General features: G+C 56.3%; 1 protein-coding gene across 1 annotated transcript in view; it reads left to right on the top strand.

Annotated features, from left to right (window-relative positions):
• Positions 1–11,695, top strand: part of LOC140453870 (uncharacterized) — a gene marked incomplete at its 3' end in the record, with an annotated part of 89,668 nt that extends 77,973 nt beyond the window's left edge. The window contains exons 16-22 of the mRNA XM_072548730.1: positions 346–495; positions 1,641–1,769; positions 5,279–5,491; positions 6,880–7,004; positions 8,299–8,425; positions 9,250–9,312; positions 11,459–11,695. Of these exons, the coding sequence (XP_072404831.1) occupies positions 346–495; positions 1,641–1,769; positions 5,279–5,491; positions 6,880–7,004; positions 8,299–8,425; positions 9,250–9,312; positions 11,459–11,695 (1,044 nt within the window). The remainder of the gene's footprint in view (positions 1–345; positions 496–1,640; positions 1,770–5,278; positions 5,492–6,879; positions 7,005–8,298; positions 8,426–9,249; positions 9,313–11,458) is intronic.
• Positions 11,696–12,009: the final 314 nt, after the last annotated feature.

Below are 12,009 nucleotides of genomic sequence, written 5' to 3'. Positions count from 1 at the left end.
GCGTATCTCACAATACAGTCACCTATCTCAGACTATCCTTTAGCCTGGCTGAGTTTAGGAAGCAACTCCCCTGTGAGTGTGTGTTGGGATATGCACTAATTGGGGAGCCTTGGTAGCAGCGATCAACCCAAAAATGCAGATTGGTAGGAGATTTGCACTCGCTCCGATCTCGTGGCCACCTGAAGTGCCAAGTGTAGGAATTGGATTGTTAAAAGCACAAATAAGAGAATTAATCTTGGTTTACTGTCAGATGAGATGGCCCAGGGGTTGGGGGACGGTGTGAAGTTAGAGTGTGACCTTAACATGGAGCCCCATTGTGGTGTGTTTCTGTTTTGGGACGTACAGGTCGCCGTTGTGATCGGACTTGTGACCCAGGCCGCTGGGGCCAGAACTGTGCCTTGTGGTGTCGCTGCCTGAACGGGGTTCCCCACTGCCACCCGGAGACCGGTACCTGTCTGTGCCCCCCGGGGTACATGGGTCCAAGCTGTGGACACTGTGAGTAACTGCAGAGACAAGATCATGGCCGCTGTCACCGTGGTGACGGTGAGACAGCAAAGCGCAGCAGAACAGCTCGGAGCAGTGTAAATCAGGAGCATGACCTGACCCTCCGACAGTGCCCACTCCCTCAGCACTGACCCTCTGACAGCACCCACTCCCTCAGCACTGACCCCCCGACAGTGCCCACTCCCTCAGCACTGACCCTCCAACCGTGCCTGCACCCTCAATGCTGACCCTCCAACTCCCTCTTTGATCAAATTTTCAGTCATTCATCCACAGTACTTCACCACAGGGAGATGGGTAATTTGCTCCGAATGAGGGGGAGAAATAGTGGGGTCTTGCTCCCATGGTGAGTGGTGGGTGGAGGCAATGCAGTCCCACTCTCAGGGGAGCATGGGGAGGGAGAATGGGGGACTCGCTCCCATGGGGAGTGGGGGGTGGGAATGGGGGACTCGCTCCCACGGAGAGTTGGGGGGGGGGGAAATGGGGTCTCGCTCCCACGGGGAGTGGAGGAGAGAAGGGGGAAACTCGCTCCCATAGGGAGTGGGGGGTGAATGGGGGACTCCCTCCCACGGGGAGTGGAGGGGGGGAAATGGGGGATTCGCTCCCATGGGGAGTGGGGGGAGAATGGGGGACTCGCTCCCACGGGGAGTGGGGGGAGAATGGGGGACTCGCTCCCACGGGGAGTGGGGGGAGAATGGGGGACTCGCTCCCACGGGGAGTGGGGGGAGAATGGGGGACTCGCTCCCACGGGGAGTGGGGGGAGAATGGGGTCTCATTCCCACGAGGAGTGTGGGGAGAGGGAATGGGGGACTTGCTCCTATGGGGAGTGGTGAGGGTGAATAGAGGAGATTCATTGAAGGAGGAAAGATGGTTAAACAGACAGAGGGAGAGAGGAATAGCGGGATGGGGTTTGTTGGTGGAGATAAAAAGGAGTGTGTGTTGGTGGGGGGCGTGGTTGGTGTGGAGCAGGATCCCCAGTATGGATCGGAGGGGCCAAATGGCCCCAACTCTGGACTGGGAACACTACTCAAAGAAAGCAATAAGTGAGGGATGACACAAGTTGGCACTCTGCTTTAGCGCAAAGAAATGCTGTCTTTGTGAAAACGCTTTGTCTTTTCCTCTACAACCCCCTCCCACAGCCTGCCCACCTGGCTCCTGGGGCCCTGACTGTATTCACCGGTGTGCCTGCGAGAATGGGGGGACCTGTCTCCCATCGACGGGCAGCTGCCAGTGTGCCCAGGGTTGGACTGGCACCTACTGCGCTCAGAGTGAGTAACCTGCCGAGGCTGGATCCCTGGAGTGCATGAGTTGCCGTGTTGGCAGGGGTGGGGAGGCGGGGCGCGGTGATGTTGGCAGAGACCATCCAGACATAAGGGTGGGTGTCTCAGACAGAAGTTCCCCTCCAACCTGGTGTGCTGCATCTGGTACTCCCGATGTGATCTTCTCTGCACCGGGGAGACCGAATGTAAATACCTTAGGGCACAGTGGCTCAGTGATTAGCACCACTGCCTCACAGCGCCAATGACCCGGGTTCGATTCCAGCCTTGGGCGACTGTTTGCATGGAGTTTGCACATTCTCCCTGTGTCTGTGTAGGTTTCCTCCCACAATCCATAATGTTCAGAAAAGATTTACAAGAACATTGCCAGGGTTAGAAGATTTGAGTTATGTGGAGAGGTTGAATAGGCTGGGGCTGTGTTCCCTGGGGCATCGGAGGCTGAGGGGTGACCTTGTCGAGGTTTATAAAATCATGAGGGGCATGGATAGGGTGAATAGACAAAGTCTTTTCCCTGGTGTGGGGGTGTCCAGAACTAGAGGGGCATAGGTTTAGGGTGAGAGGGGAAAGATATAAAAGAGACCCATGGGGCAACTCTTTCACACAGAGGGTGGTACGTGCATGGAATGAGCTGCCAGAGGAAGTGGTGGAGGCTGGTACAATGACAACATTTAAACAGCATCTGCATGGGTATATGAATAGGAAGGGTTTGGAGGGATATGGGTTCTGGCAGGTGGGACTAGATTGGGTTGGGATATCTGGGACATGGACTGGTTGGACTGAAGGGTACATCTCTATGACTATATGTGCAGATTAGGATGAATTGGCCATGCTAAATTGTCCCATTGTGTTAGGTACATTAGTCAGGGTAAACTTTGGGTAGGGGAATGGATCTGGGTGGGTTACTCTTTGGAGGGTCGGTGTGGACTTGTTGGGCCAAATGGCCTGTTTCCATACTGTAGAGAGTCTAATCTAAACTTAGGCAACGGTTCACCAAGCATCGCAGCCAGGCCCACAGGGGACGACCGGGCTCCCCAGTTGCCGCCCATTTCAATTCCCCTTCCCCCTCCCTCCCTCTCAATATGACCATCCTTGGTCTCCTCTATCGCCGTAATGAGCCACACCGAAAACTTGGAGACACAACACTTCACCTTGCACCTGGGCAGCCCACAGCCCGCAGAACTCAACATGTGAGTTCTTTGATTCCAAATAACCTCCCTCCCCATACCCCTGACGCCCATCCCAGCCCCTTCCACTCCTCCCTGCCACTAACTGGATCTATTCCTTCCATTGACCAACCAGGTCGGACCTTCTGCCTGTCTTTGCCTATCCCCACTTCACCACCCTGCTTCGTCCACTCCCTTTATTCGCAGCTCCCCCCGCACCCACCCTCAATCCTGAAGAAGGGTTACACCTGAAACGTCACCTTCTCCACCTCCTGATGCTGCCTGGCCTGCTGTGTTCTCCCAGCCTGTCTACAAAGGAGACCCACCCACTTTGAGGGAGTTTAGTCTCAGTTAGGGGCAGGCAACTGTGCTGAAGTCTTAATGGCTGGGTAATGGCAAGGTTATGTCTGGAATACAGTGCAGGTTTCTTTCTCCTGTTCCTCGGTGTTTTGGGAAGGATATGTACGGCGGGGGGGCGAGGGGGCAGGGGCTAGTGGAAAAAGGGGTCTGGTTGGATCAGGAGCCTGAGGAAATTGGGGGGGAAAGGGGGGGCAGGGGTTTGATGGGACATGCGTTCTGATGGCGACGGATGTGATCAGCGAGGGGGTTCAATAGGGATCAATGTTCGGATGTGGCCCACCCCACCCTGTCCAACACCCCAAACCTTGGGACTGGGCTATCGACAACACTGGGTTGGAGAGGTGCTGTTATTTCAGAAAGAGATAAGGAGAAATGTCACAATCCGACATCTAAGTGGTGGGGTTGGCGGGGGAAGTTTTGGAATTCTCATCACCCCCTCTTCGAATACCCCCTCAAAAGAGTTGAGCATGGGGGTGGGTGTCCTGTCGTTGAATCTGGGGCAGAGAGATTTCATCTAACATAGAACATTACAGTGCAGTACCGATCCTTGATTTTGCACCAACCTTTGGAACCAATCCGAAGCCCATCTAACCTACACGATTCCATTCCTGTCCATATGCCTATCCAATGACCATTTAAATGCCCTTAAAGTTGGTGAGTCTACTACTGTTGCAGACACTGTGTTCCACGCCCCTACGACTTCTGAGTAAAGAAACTATCTCTGACATCTCTCCTATATCACCCCTCAACTTAACGCTATGTCACCTCGTGCTAGCCATTGCCATCCGAGGAAAAAGGCTCTCAACGTCCATCCTATCGAACCCTCTGATTATCTGATATGTCTCTATTTAGTCACCTCTCAATTGCCTTCTTGAGATCTGTCCAGAGGTGGGGAATGCAGGAGCTGAAGATGCTGAGATGGGCGCTGTTGGTATTGAGTTTGTGATGGGCCGAACAGCCATGATCTTCTGCCCCAGAGGGATACTCAACGATCACAGCTGAAGGTGGAATTGTCAGTCGGAGAGGAGTTACAGTGAAGGAGTAGGGGCAGAGGGTTATTGGGGAAGCATTGCCCAGCCTCGGGGTAAGTGTGAGAATTGTGGGGCGAAGGGGTTTCTGGGCGATGAGCGGGCGGAATCAGGGCAGCACCTACAACTGGTCAGGAAGTGTTAATGTGCCCCATTTCCCCACGCAGAGTGTCCCACCAAAACCTTCGGCTATGACTGCCTCAGGTCCTGCGAGTGTCCTGATAACAGCACATGTGACCATGTGACGGGAAGCTGCTCAGGTACAGCAGGAAGTCTCAGTGGCGCAGCACTCCCCACTCACACTGCTAAAATAGAACCCAAGGCCTCGTCCCACAATCCCAGGCATGCACTGGTCTCGGAGGCCCCAGCTCTTCACAACAGAGACCCCGGTACTCTAATCCAACTGGCACTCTACACAGCAACAACACTGAGGGAGCAGGCACTGTTGAAGGGTCAGGGCTGAGGAAGCTGGCACTGTCAGACAGTCAGGGCTGAGGGAGCTGGCACTGTCGGAGGGTCAGGGCTGAGGAAGCGGGCACTGTCGGAGGGTCAGCACCGAGGCAGAGGCCGTGGTTGGAGGGTCAGCGCTGAGGCCAAGTGTGAGAGAGGGGTCAGGAAAGGTGCCCCTTTGTCCACGAGCCAGTTCAGTCCTTCAGCCAACACCTTACCTGATGGAAAACCTGCCTCGTTGGTACGGGGACGGTCTGGTAACTGATCTACACAACAGTGCTTGATTGAGAGCCTGGACCACAGTGGTGACTGGAAACAGGAGAGCAGACGTTTTGATGCTTGCTAAGATATTTTCAGTCTGTAGTAAATAAAACCGTGCCCCATCTCAAACATTGGTAGCACCTCAGACAGCCAGTAAGAGATGTACCCGAGGTGTGGCAAAAGGGGCTGAGAGCCAGTGCCAATTGCTCTGTTGTTATTGCTGCTCTTTCGACTGCAGGGAACGGATCGACAGGAATTTCCCCAGCTCCCACTGTGGATGGGGGTTCACTTGGGGCGATTACAGGCATCATTGTCCTTCTCTCTGTGCTAGTCATCCTGCTTGCAGCCTTCATCTGCTTCCGGTACAAGTACAGGGGCAAAAGCAACCAGATACCCGCCGTGACCTACACCCCAGCTACCAGCGTCTCCAACGGGGAATACGCAGTGCCAGGTGAGGGGGGTGGGGGGGGCCGTGGTAGGTGGGGAGGGCATACCTGGTGATGAAAAACCCTGGGCTCAGTGCCGGGACAGGGACAGGACAGGGTTAGACACAGAGTAAAGTTCCCTCTACACTGTCCCGCATCAAACACTTCGAGGTCTGTATCTATCCCCATTCAGTTCCAGAGTAAAGCTCCCTCTACACTGTCCCTTTACAAACATTCTCAGGACAGGGACAGCACGGTCTTAGATACAGAGTAAAGCTCTCTTTACAGTGCCCCCCTGTCAAACACTCCCAGGACAGGGAGAACATGGATTAGGTACAGAGTAAAGCTCTTTCTACACTGGTCCCCCTCCCCCTATCGCCAGACAGGGGCAGCACAGGGTTAGATACAGAGTAAAGTTCTGACTACATTGTCGCGGAGGAGAAAGTGAGGACCGCAGATGCTGGAGACCAGAGTTGAAAAACGTGGTGCTGGAAAAATACAGCAGGCCAGGCATTATCCGAGGAGCAGGAGAATTGACGTTTCAGGCATAAGCCCTTCTTCAGGAAACATCGATTCTCCCGGTCCTCGGATGCTTTCTGACTACATTGTTGCCTCATCAAACACTCCCAGGACAGGAGTTAATGCATTCCCCTCTGAGCTGGGTGTCTGTGCTGATACATTGACATCTAGTTCTGAATGTGGACCTCACAGATCCACCCAAAGAAAATAAAATTAGACAGAAGCAAAGTGGGGATGAGCTGTCATTTTGAAATTCTGCAGTCCCCCACTCGAAATGTTGCAGGGACTCCCTGCACAGTGCCATTAGGGAGGAAGTTGCAGGATTCTGAACCCAAGGGAACGGCCGATATATTTCCACGTTTGGACCATGTGAGGGGCTTGGAGGGGAACTATCAAGGGACTGGCATTCCCTATGTATCTGCCACCCTTGCCCCCTTCCAGGGGATAGAGCTAACAGGTTTGGAAGTTGCTCTCTCAGGAGCTTCGCTGCAGTGGGTCTTCTAGACGGTTCACACTGCTACGATTGAGTGTCAGGAGGGAGGGGGTGTTTGTGGGTGTGGTGCCAATCGAGCAGGGGGTGGGGGGGTAGCTTCTCGAGTGTTGTCGGAGCTGCTCCCATCCAGAGCAAGTTGGGAGTATTCCCTCACGCTCCTGACTTGTGCCTTGTCCATGGTGGGACAGGGTTTGGGGGAGTGTGGGGGAAAGAGGGGGTCGTCAGGAGAGGAGTTACTCACTGCAGTATTCTCAGCCTCTGACCCTGTAAATATAGTGGGTGCGTATGTGTGTGTGAGAGAGAGAGAGACGGTGTGAGTGAGAGACTAAGAGTGACTGTGTTTGAGTGTGTACATCCCTTTTGAGAATTCTAACCCCTTTCTTGACCTCTCTCTGCCCCCAGACGTGCCACACAGCTATGTCCATTATTACGCCAACCCCAGCTATCACACGCTTTCCCAGTATCGACCGAGTCCCCCACCTGTGCCGCAGCTCCCCAACAACCACGACAGGACCAGCTCCATCAAGGTAAGACTTTAGGACCGGGATCCTGATTCATCCACACCTTGGGCATTGCAACTTTGGGGGTGCTGCAGGAAAGGTGCTGGGTGGGCGGGTAGCGAGAATCCACGGTCCTGGGTGTGGATGGACTGGCAAGCGTTTGGGTGGGCACACCCTTGGGTCAGGGGTCTGATAAAACCCCATCCCCCTCTCTGACAGGACCCATGCTCAAACACCATGGCAGCCATTAGTCAAAAGGAACCTCTTTGAAAGTTTGGCCCTAGCACGAGCCAAGGTAAAAGAAGCAGGAGGTACTGTCACCTCTCCCTCTTCCCACGTCCCTCCTGGCTGAACTGGGGTGATGGGGTTGAGTGTTTATACTCAGCTAGTGTGAGATCAAATGCGCTTGAAGTAATCTTCCCAAGTTCAGTTCACCCTGTTCATATTGCGATGGCACACTGGGCAGCTCAGTGGTTCGCGCTGCTGCTTCATGGCGCTAGGAACACAGCTTTGATTCCAGCCTCGGGGCGACAGACTGTGAAGTTCACACATTCTCTCCGTGTCTGCGTAGGTTTCCTCAGCGTGGTCCAGCTTCCTCCCTCAGTCCAAAGGTGTGCAGGTTAGGGTGGATTGGCTATGGGAAATTGTCCCATAGTGCCCAGGGATGTGCAGGTTAGGGTGGATTGGCCATGCTAAATTGTCCCATAGTGCCCAGGGATGTGCAGGTTAGGGTGGATTGGCCATGCTAAATTGTCCCATAGTGCCCAGGGATGTGCAGGTTAGGGTGGATTGGCTATGCTAAATTGTCCCATAGTGCCCAGGGATGTGCAGGTTAGGGTGGATTGGCCATGCTAAATTGTCCCGTAGTGCCCAGGGATGTACAGGTTAGGGTGGATTGGCCATGCCAAATTGTCCCGTAGTGCCCAGGGATGTGCAGGTTAGGGTGGATTGGCCATGCTAAATTGTCCCACAGTGCCCAGGGATGTGCAGGTTAGGGTGGATTGGCCATGCTAAATTGTCCCATAGTGCCCCAGGGATGTGCAGGTTAGGGTGGATTGGCCATGTTAAATTGTCCCATAGTGCCCCAGGGATGTACATGTTAGGGTGGATTGGCCGTGGGAAATACAGGGTTCGTCTGGATGGGATGTATTTCAGAGGGTTGCTGCAGACTCGATGGGCTGAATGGCTTCTATTTTCATTGTGGGGATTTCTGTGACATTCATCGGAACCCCGACCCATGATTCCTCAACCCCTCGGTCCACGGAATAAATGGCTCAGAGCTTTGAATTTCCCACCTCTCTCTCTTTCTCTCTTTGGACAGACCACCAACAACCAACTCTTTGCTAAGAAGATGAATGAGGAGAGGGACCATATGGGAGCTGGGCACCTGGAGACCAACGCCACCTTGCCAGCTGACTGGAAACATAGCCCCAAACACAAGGACTTCGGTAAGGGCAGCAGGAGGCCATGCAGCCCCTTGGGAACGTGCTACACACTCGGGGCTGACCCACTATAGTGGTGTCACCTTCCAGTTTGATCATTGAACAACTTGACGGCCATTGCAATTTGGAGATGGGGCGAAGGGGTAGGGACGGTTTGACAAAGAGGGCAAAAACCATTCTGGGGTATTGGTGACCATGATGACCGTCATTGGGGTTACTGATGGGGGAAGGAAATCTTACCTGGTCTGGGCCTACAAGAGACTCCAGACCCAAACCCCCTCACCATCTCCATCACACAGCGATGGGGACTGATTCCCAACTACCCTCTGAAATGACCCCTGAGCAAGATGCTTGGTTTGACAGGCAATTAGGGATGGGAGTGGGGGGGGGGGGGGGGGCAATGAATGACAAACCTTGCCCATATCCTACCCAAGACTGAGTGAAGATGATGCAGGCAAAGTGGGGATGATGAGATGGGCAAATACATCCCTATCTCTCCTTTAAAATGGAGACATCAAAGTCATGATGGAAACTCCAACACACCTTTTTTACTTCACCGTATCTAACCCCATGGCGCCCTATCCTGGGAGTGTTTGATGGTGGGGTCAGCGTAAAGGGAGCTTTTTTCTGTATTTAACCCAGTGCTGCCCCTGTCCTTGGAATATCTGATGGGCGACAGTGTTGAGAGAGCCTTACTTTCAGTTTAAGAAGTGTTCAGGGATTTTGACTCTGATACTCTGTTCTATTCTCTCTCTCATTCCCTGTATCCTGTACCTTCCTCTCTCTGTTCCCTCCCAACTTGTACTCACATCCATCTCTCTGTATTGCAGGTGCCTGTGGCATGGACAGAAGTTACAGCTACAGCAACAGTCTGGCTAAATACTATAACACAGGTACGCTTTGTTCACCTGTGCTCCTCTCCCTTGCAACCCTCAGTCGTCCCTCCCTCCCGAGAACCTGTCCATCCAACTGCCCGTACCCGCGCTTCCACATCATCTCTTGCCCCATTGCTGCCAGGACTGGGAAAGATCGAGGGTGGCCAATCGACTCCGCGAGCCATTCATCTCATCAAGTTGCAGTTTCCAGTCTTGCCTCCCCCTCCCTCGATCAGAAATCCTTTGAACTCTTGAATGTATTCAGCGACCCAGCCCCCACAACTGTCTGTGCAAAAGAATTTCAAAGACTCACGACCCTCTGAGAGAAGAACCTTTTCCTCATCTCTGCCTTCAATATGGACAGACCCTTATTCTGAAAGCGCTTCTCCCTTTCCAGTTCTCGATTCCCTCTCACCCTATCCTGCAGCCCCCCCAGGATCATTCTTTCAAATTCCAATGGGATAGGGCCCAACCTGCTTGACCTCTCCCCGATTCCCTTGATCCCAGATATCAACCCAGTGAGCTTCTTCAGAACTGTCCAACCCCGAAAGGAAGTTAACCCATTCGGGGGCAAACACCACATCCCATTCTCCAGGGGCAGGACTCTAGTGTCCGGCTGAACTCACACAGAGTCACCCTTGACCCTCGACACACCTGGCACTTGCGGGCCTTCACCTGATCGCATTCGTGATCCTTGACCCTGCTTTCATCCCTGACCCTTGTCCACTCTCCTTCATGGCCCTGACCCCCTCCCTTGTAGCCTCGATCCACCAACCTTCCCCAACCCGGCAACCCCTGATCCACTTGCGCTGTCGACCCTTGATAACCTCGCAACCCTGACCCTTGACCCCCCCGACACGCCTGACTTTACTGCCCCAGACCTTGACTTCACCCCCCCCCCCCGTTACCTCCGTTACCTCCGTTGCATCCATGTCTCTTGAACCCACTTCCCCACAGCCATGACCGTCGAAACTCCTTGTGGTGTTGACCGTTGTGCTTTGTGCATCCCTGACCCTCCCCGACCCCCACAGGCTGCCCTGACCCGTCCCAACCCCCACAGCCCTGACCTGACCTGTCCTTCCCCGACCCCCACAGCCCTGACCTGACTCTCCCTGACCCCCACAGCCCTGACCTGACCTGACCTGTCCCTCCCCCACCCCCACCGCCACCGCCCCCGCCCTGACCTGTCCCTCCCCCACCCCCACCGCCCTGTCCTGTCCCTCCCCACAGGCTGTCCTTCCCCAACCCCCACAGCCCTGACCCGTCCCTCCCCGACCCCACAGCCCTGACCCGACTCTCCCCGACCCCACAGCCCTGACCTGACCTGTCCCTCCCCCACCCCTCTGACCTGTCCCCTCCCCTCCCCCACCCCCACCGCCCTGACCCGTCCCTCCCCGACCCCCACAGGCTCTCCTGACCGACCCCCACAGCCCTGACCCGTCCCTCCCCCGACCCCCACAGGCTCTCCTGACCAACCCCCCACAGCCCTGACCCTGTCCCCTCACACATTTTGACTCTGCCCCTTCCTATCACGTGTCCTGACCTCCCCCGCTCCCCAAGCCACGCGCGCGCCTTTACCCCCACCACGCATGCCCTGACCCTCCCGCTCCCATGCGCACATCCAGACCCTATCCTCCCTCATTTGCCCTGACACACCCCCCCCCCACCTCGCGTATGCCTTGACCCTCCCCTTCTCTCGCGCATGCCCTGACCCGTCCCCTCCCCGCGCATGCCTGGCCCTCCCGTCACCGCGCGCGCCGCCTTTACCTGTCCCCCATCGCTCGCGCATGAGCCGGCCTCCCGCGCGCATGCCCTGACCTTCCCCCTCCTTTGCGCTCCCCTGACTCTCTCTGGTGTTCTTGCCAGTCCCCCTCCCAACCGCGCGCGCGCACTACCCTGACCGTTCCCTCTGTCGCCTCGCGCACGCATATATTAACCGCCTCCCCTTCCCCCATCCCTCGTGCGCGCCCTGACCGTTATCTTCCCCCGCCTCGCGAGTCCCTGACTTTTGCGCATGCACTGACCCGCCCTTCCGATTGTTCCGCATGTCCCTGAGGCTGGCGCATGCGCTGTCCCTTCCCGCCCCCATCCCGCGCGCATGCGGTGCCCGTTCCCCTCCCTCTCGCGCTCTGACCGTCGAGCTCTCCGTCTGTCTTCGCCGCAGATTACCTCAAGAGCTCGGTGGGCCGGTCCAGCAGCGGGTCGCTGAGCAGCGGCGAGAATCCGTACGCCACCATCCGAGACCTGCCCTCGCTCGCAGCCAAACCCTCCGAGAGCAGCTACGTGGAGATGGCGTCGACGGGGATCGGCCAGGACCCCTCGTACGCCGAGATCGGCCTGGGCCCCGAATCTGACAAGGGGGAGGCCAACGGAGGTGAGTGGGGGGAAGGGGGAAGGAGAGGTGGAGGATACTGAGGGAGAGGGGGAGGGACGAGGAGGGAGAGTGTTGTTAAAACTCACATCCTCCAGCCGCTAGACTCCCTTCCGTTCCCTGTCACTACCCCGGCCCCGCCCCCGCCCCGCCCCGCCCCCGCCCCGCCCCCGCCCCGCTCCGCTCCGCTCCGCTCCCGCCCCCGCCCCCGCTCCGCTCCCTCCCCGCTCCGCCTCCCCGCTCCGCCCCGCCCCCCCGCTCCGCCCCTGCCCCCACCCCCACCCCCGCCCCCGCCCCACCCCCGCCCCCGCCCCCACCCCCGCCCCCACTCCCGCCCCCGCCCC

The sequence above is a fragment of the Chiloscyllium punctatum genome, chromosome 28, assembly GCF_047496795.1.
Source record: "Chiloscyllium punctatum isolate Juve2018m chromosome 28, sChiPun1.3, whole genome shotgun sequence".
Classification (NCBI taxonomy): Eukaryota; Metazoa; Chordata; class Chondrichthyes; order Orectolobiformes; family Hemiscylliidae; genus Chiloscyllium; species Chiloscyllium punctatum.
This window is presented reverse-complemented; position numbering and strand designations above follow the sequence as displayed.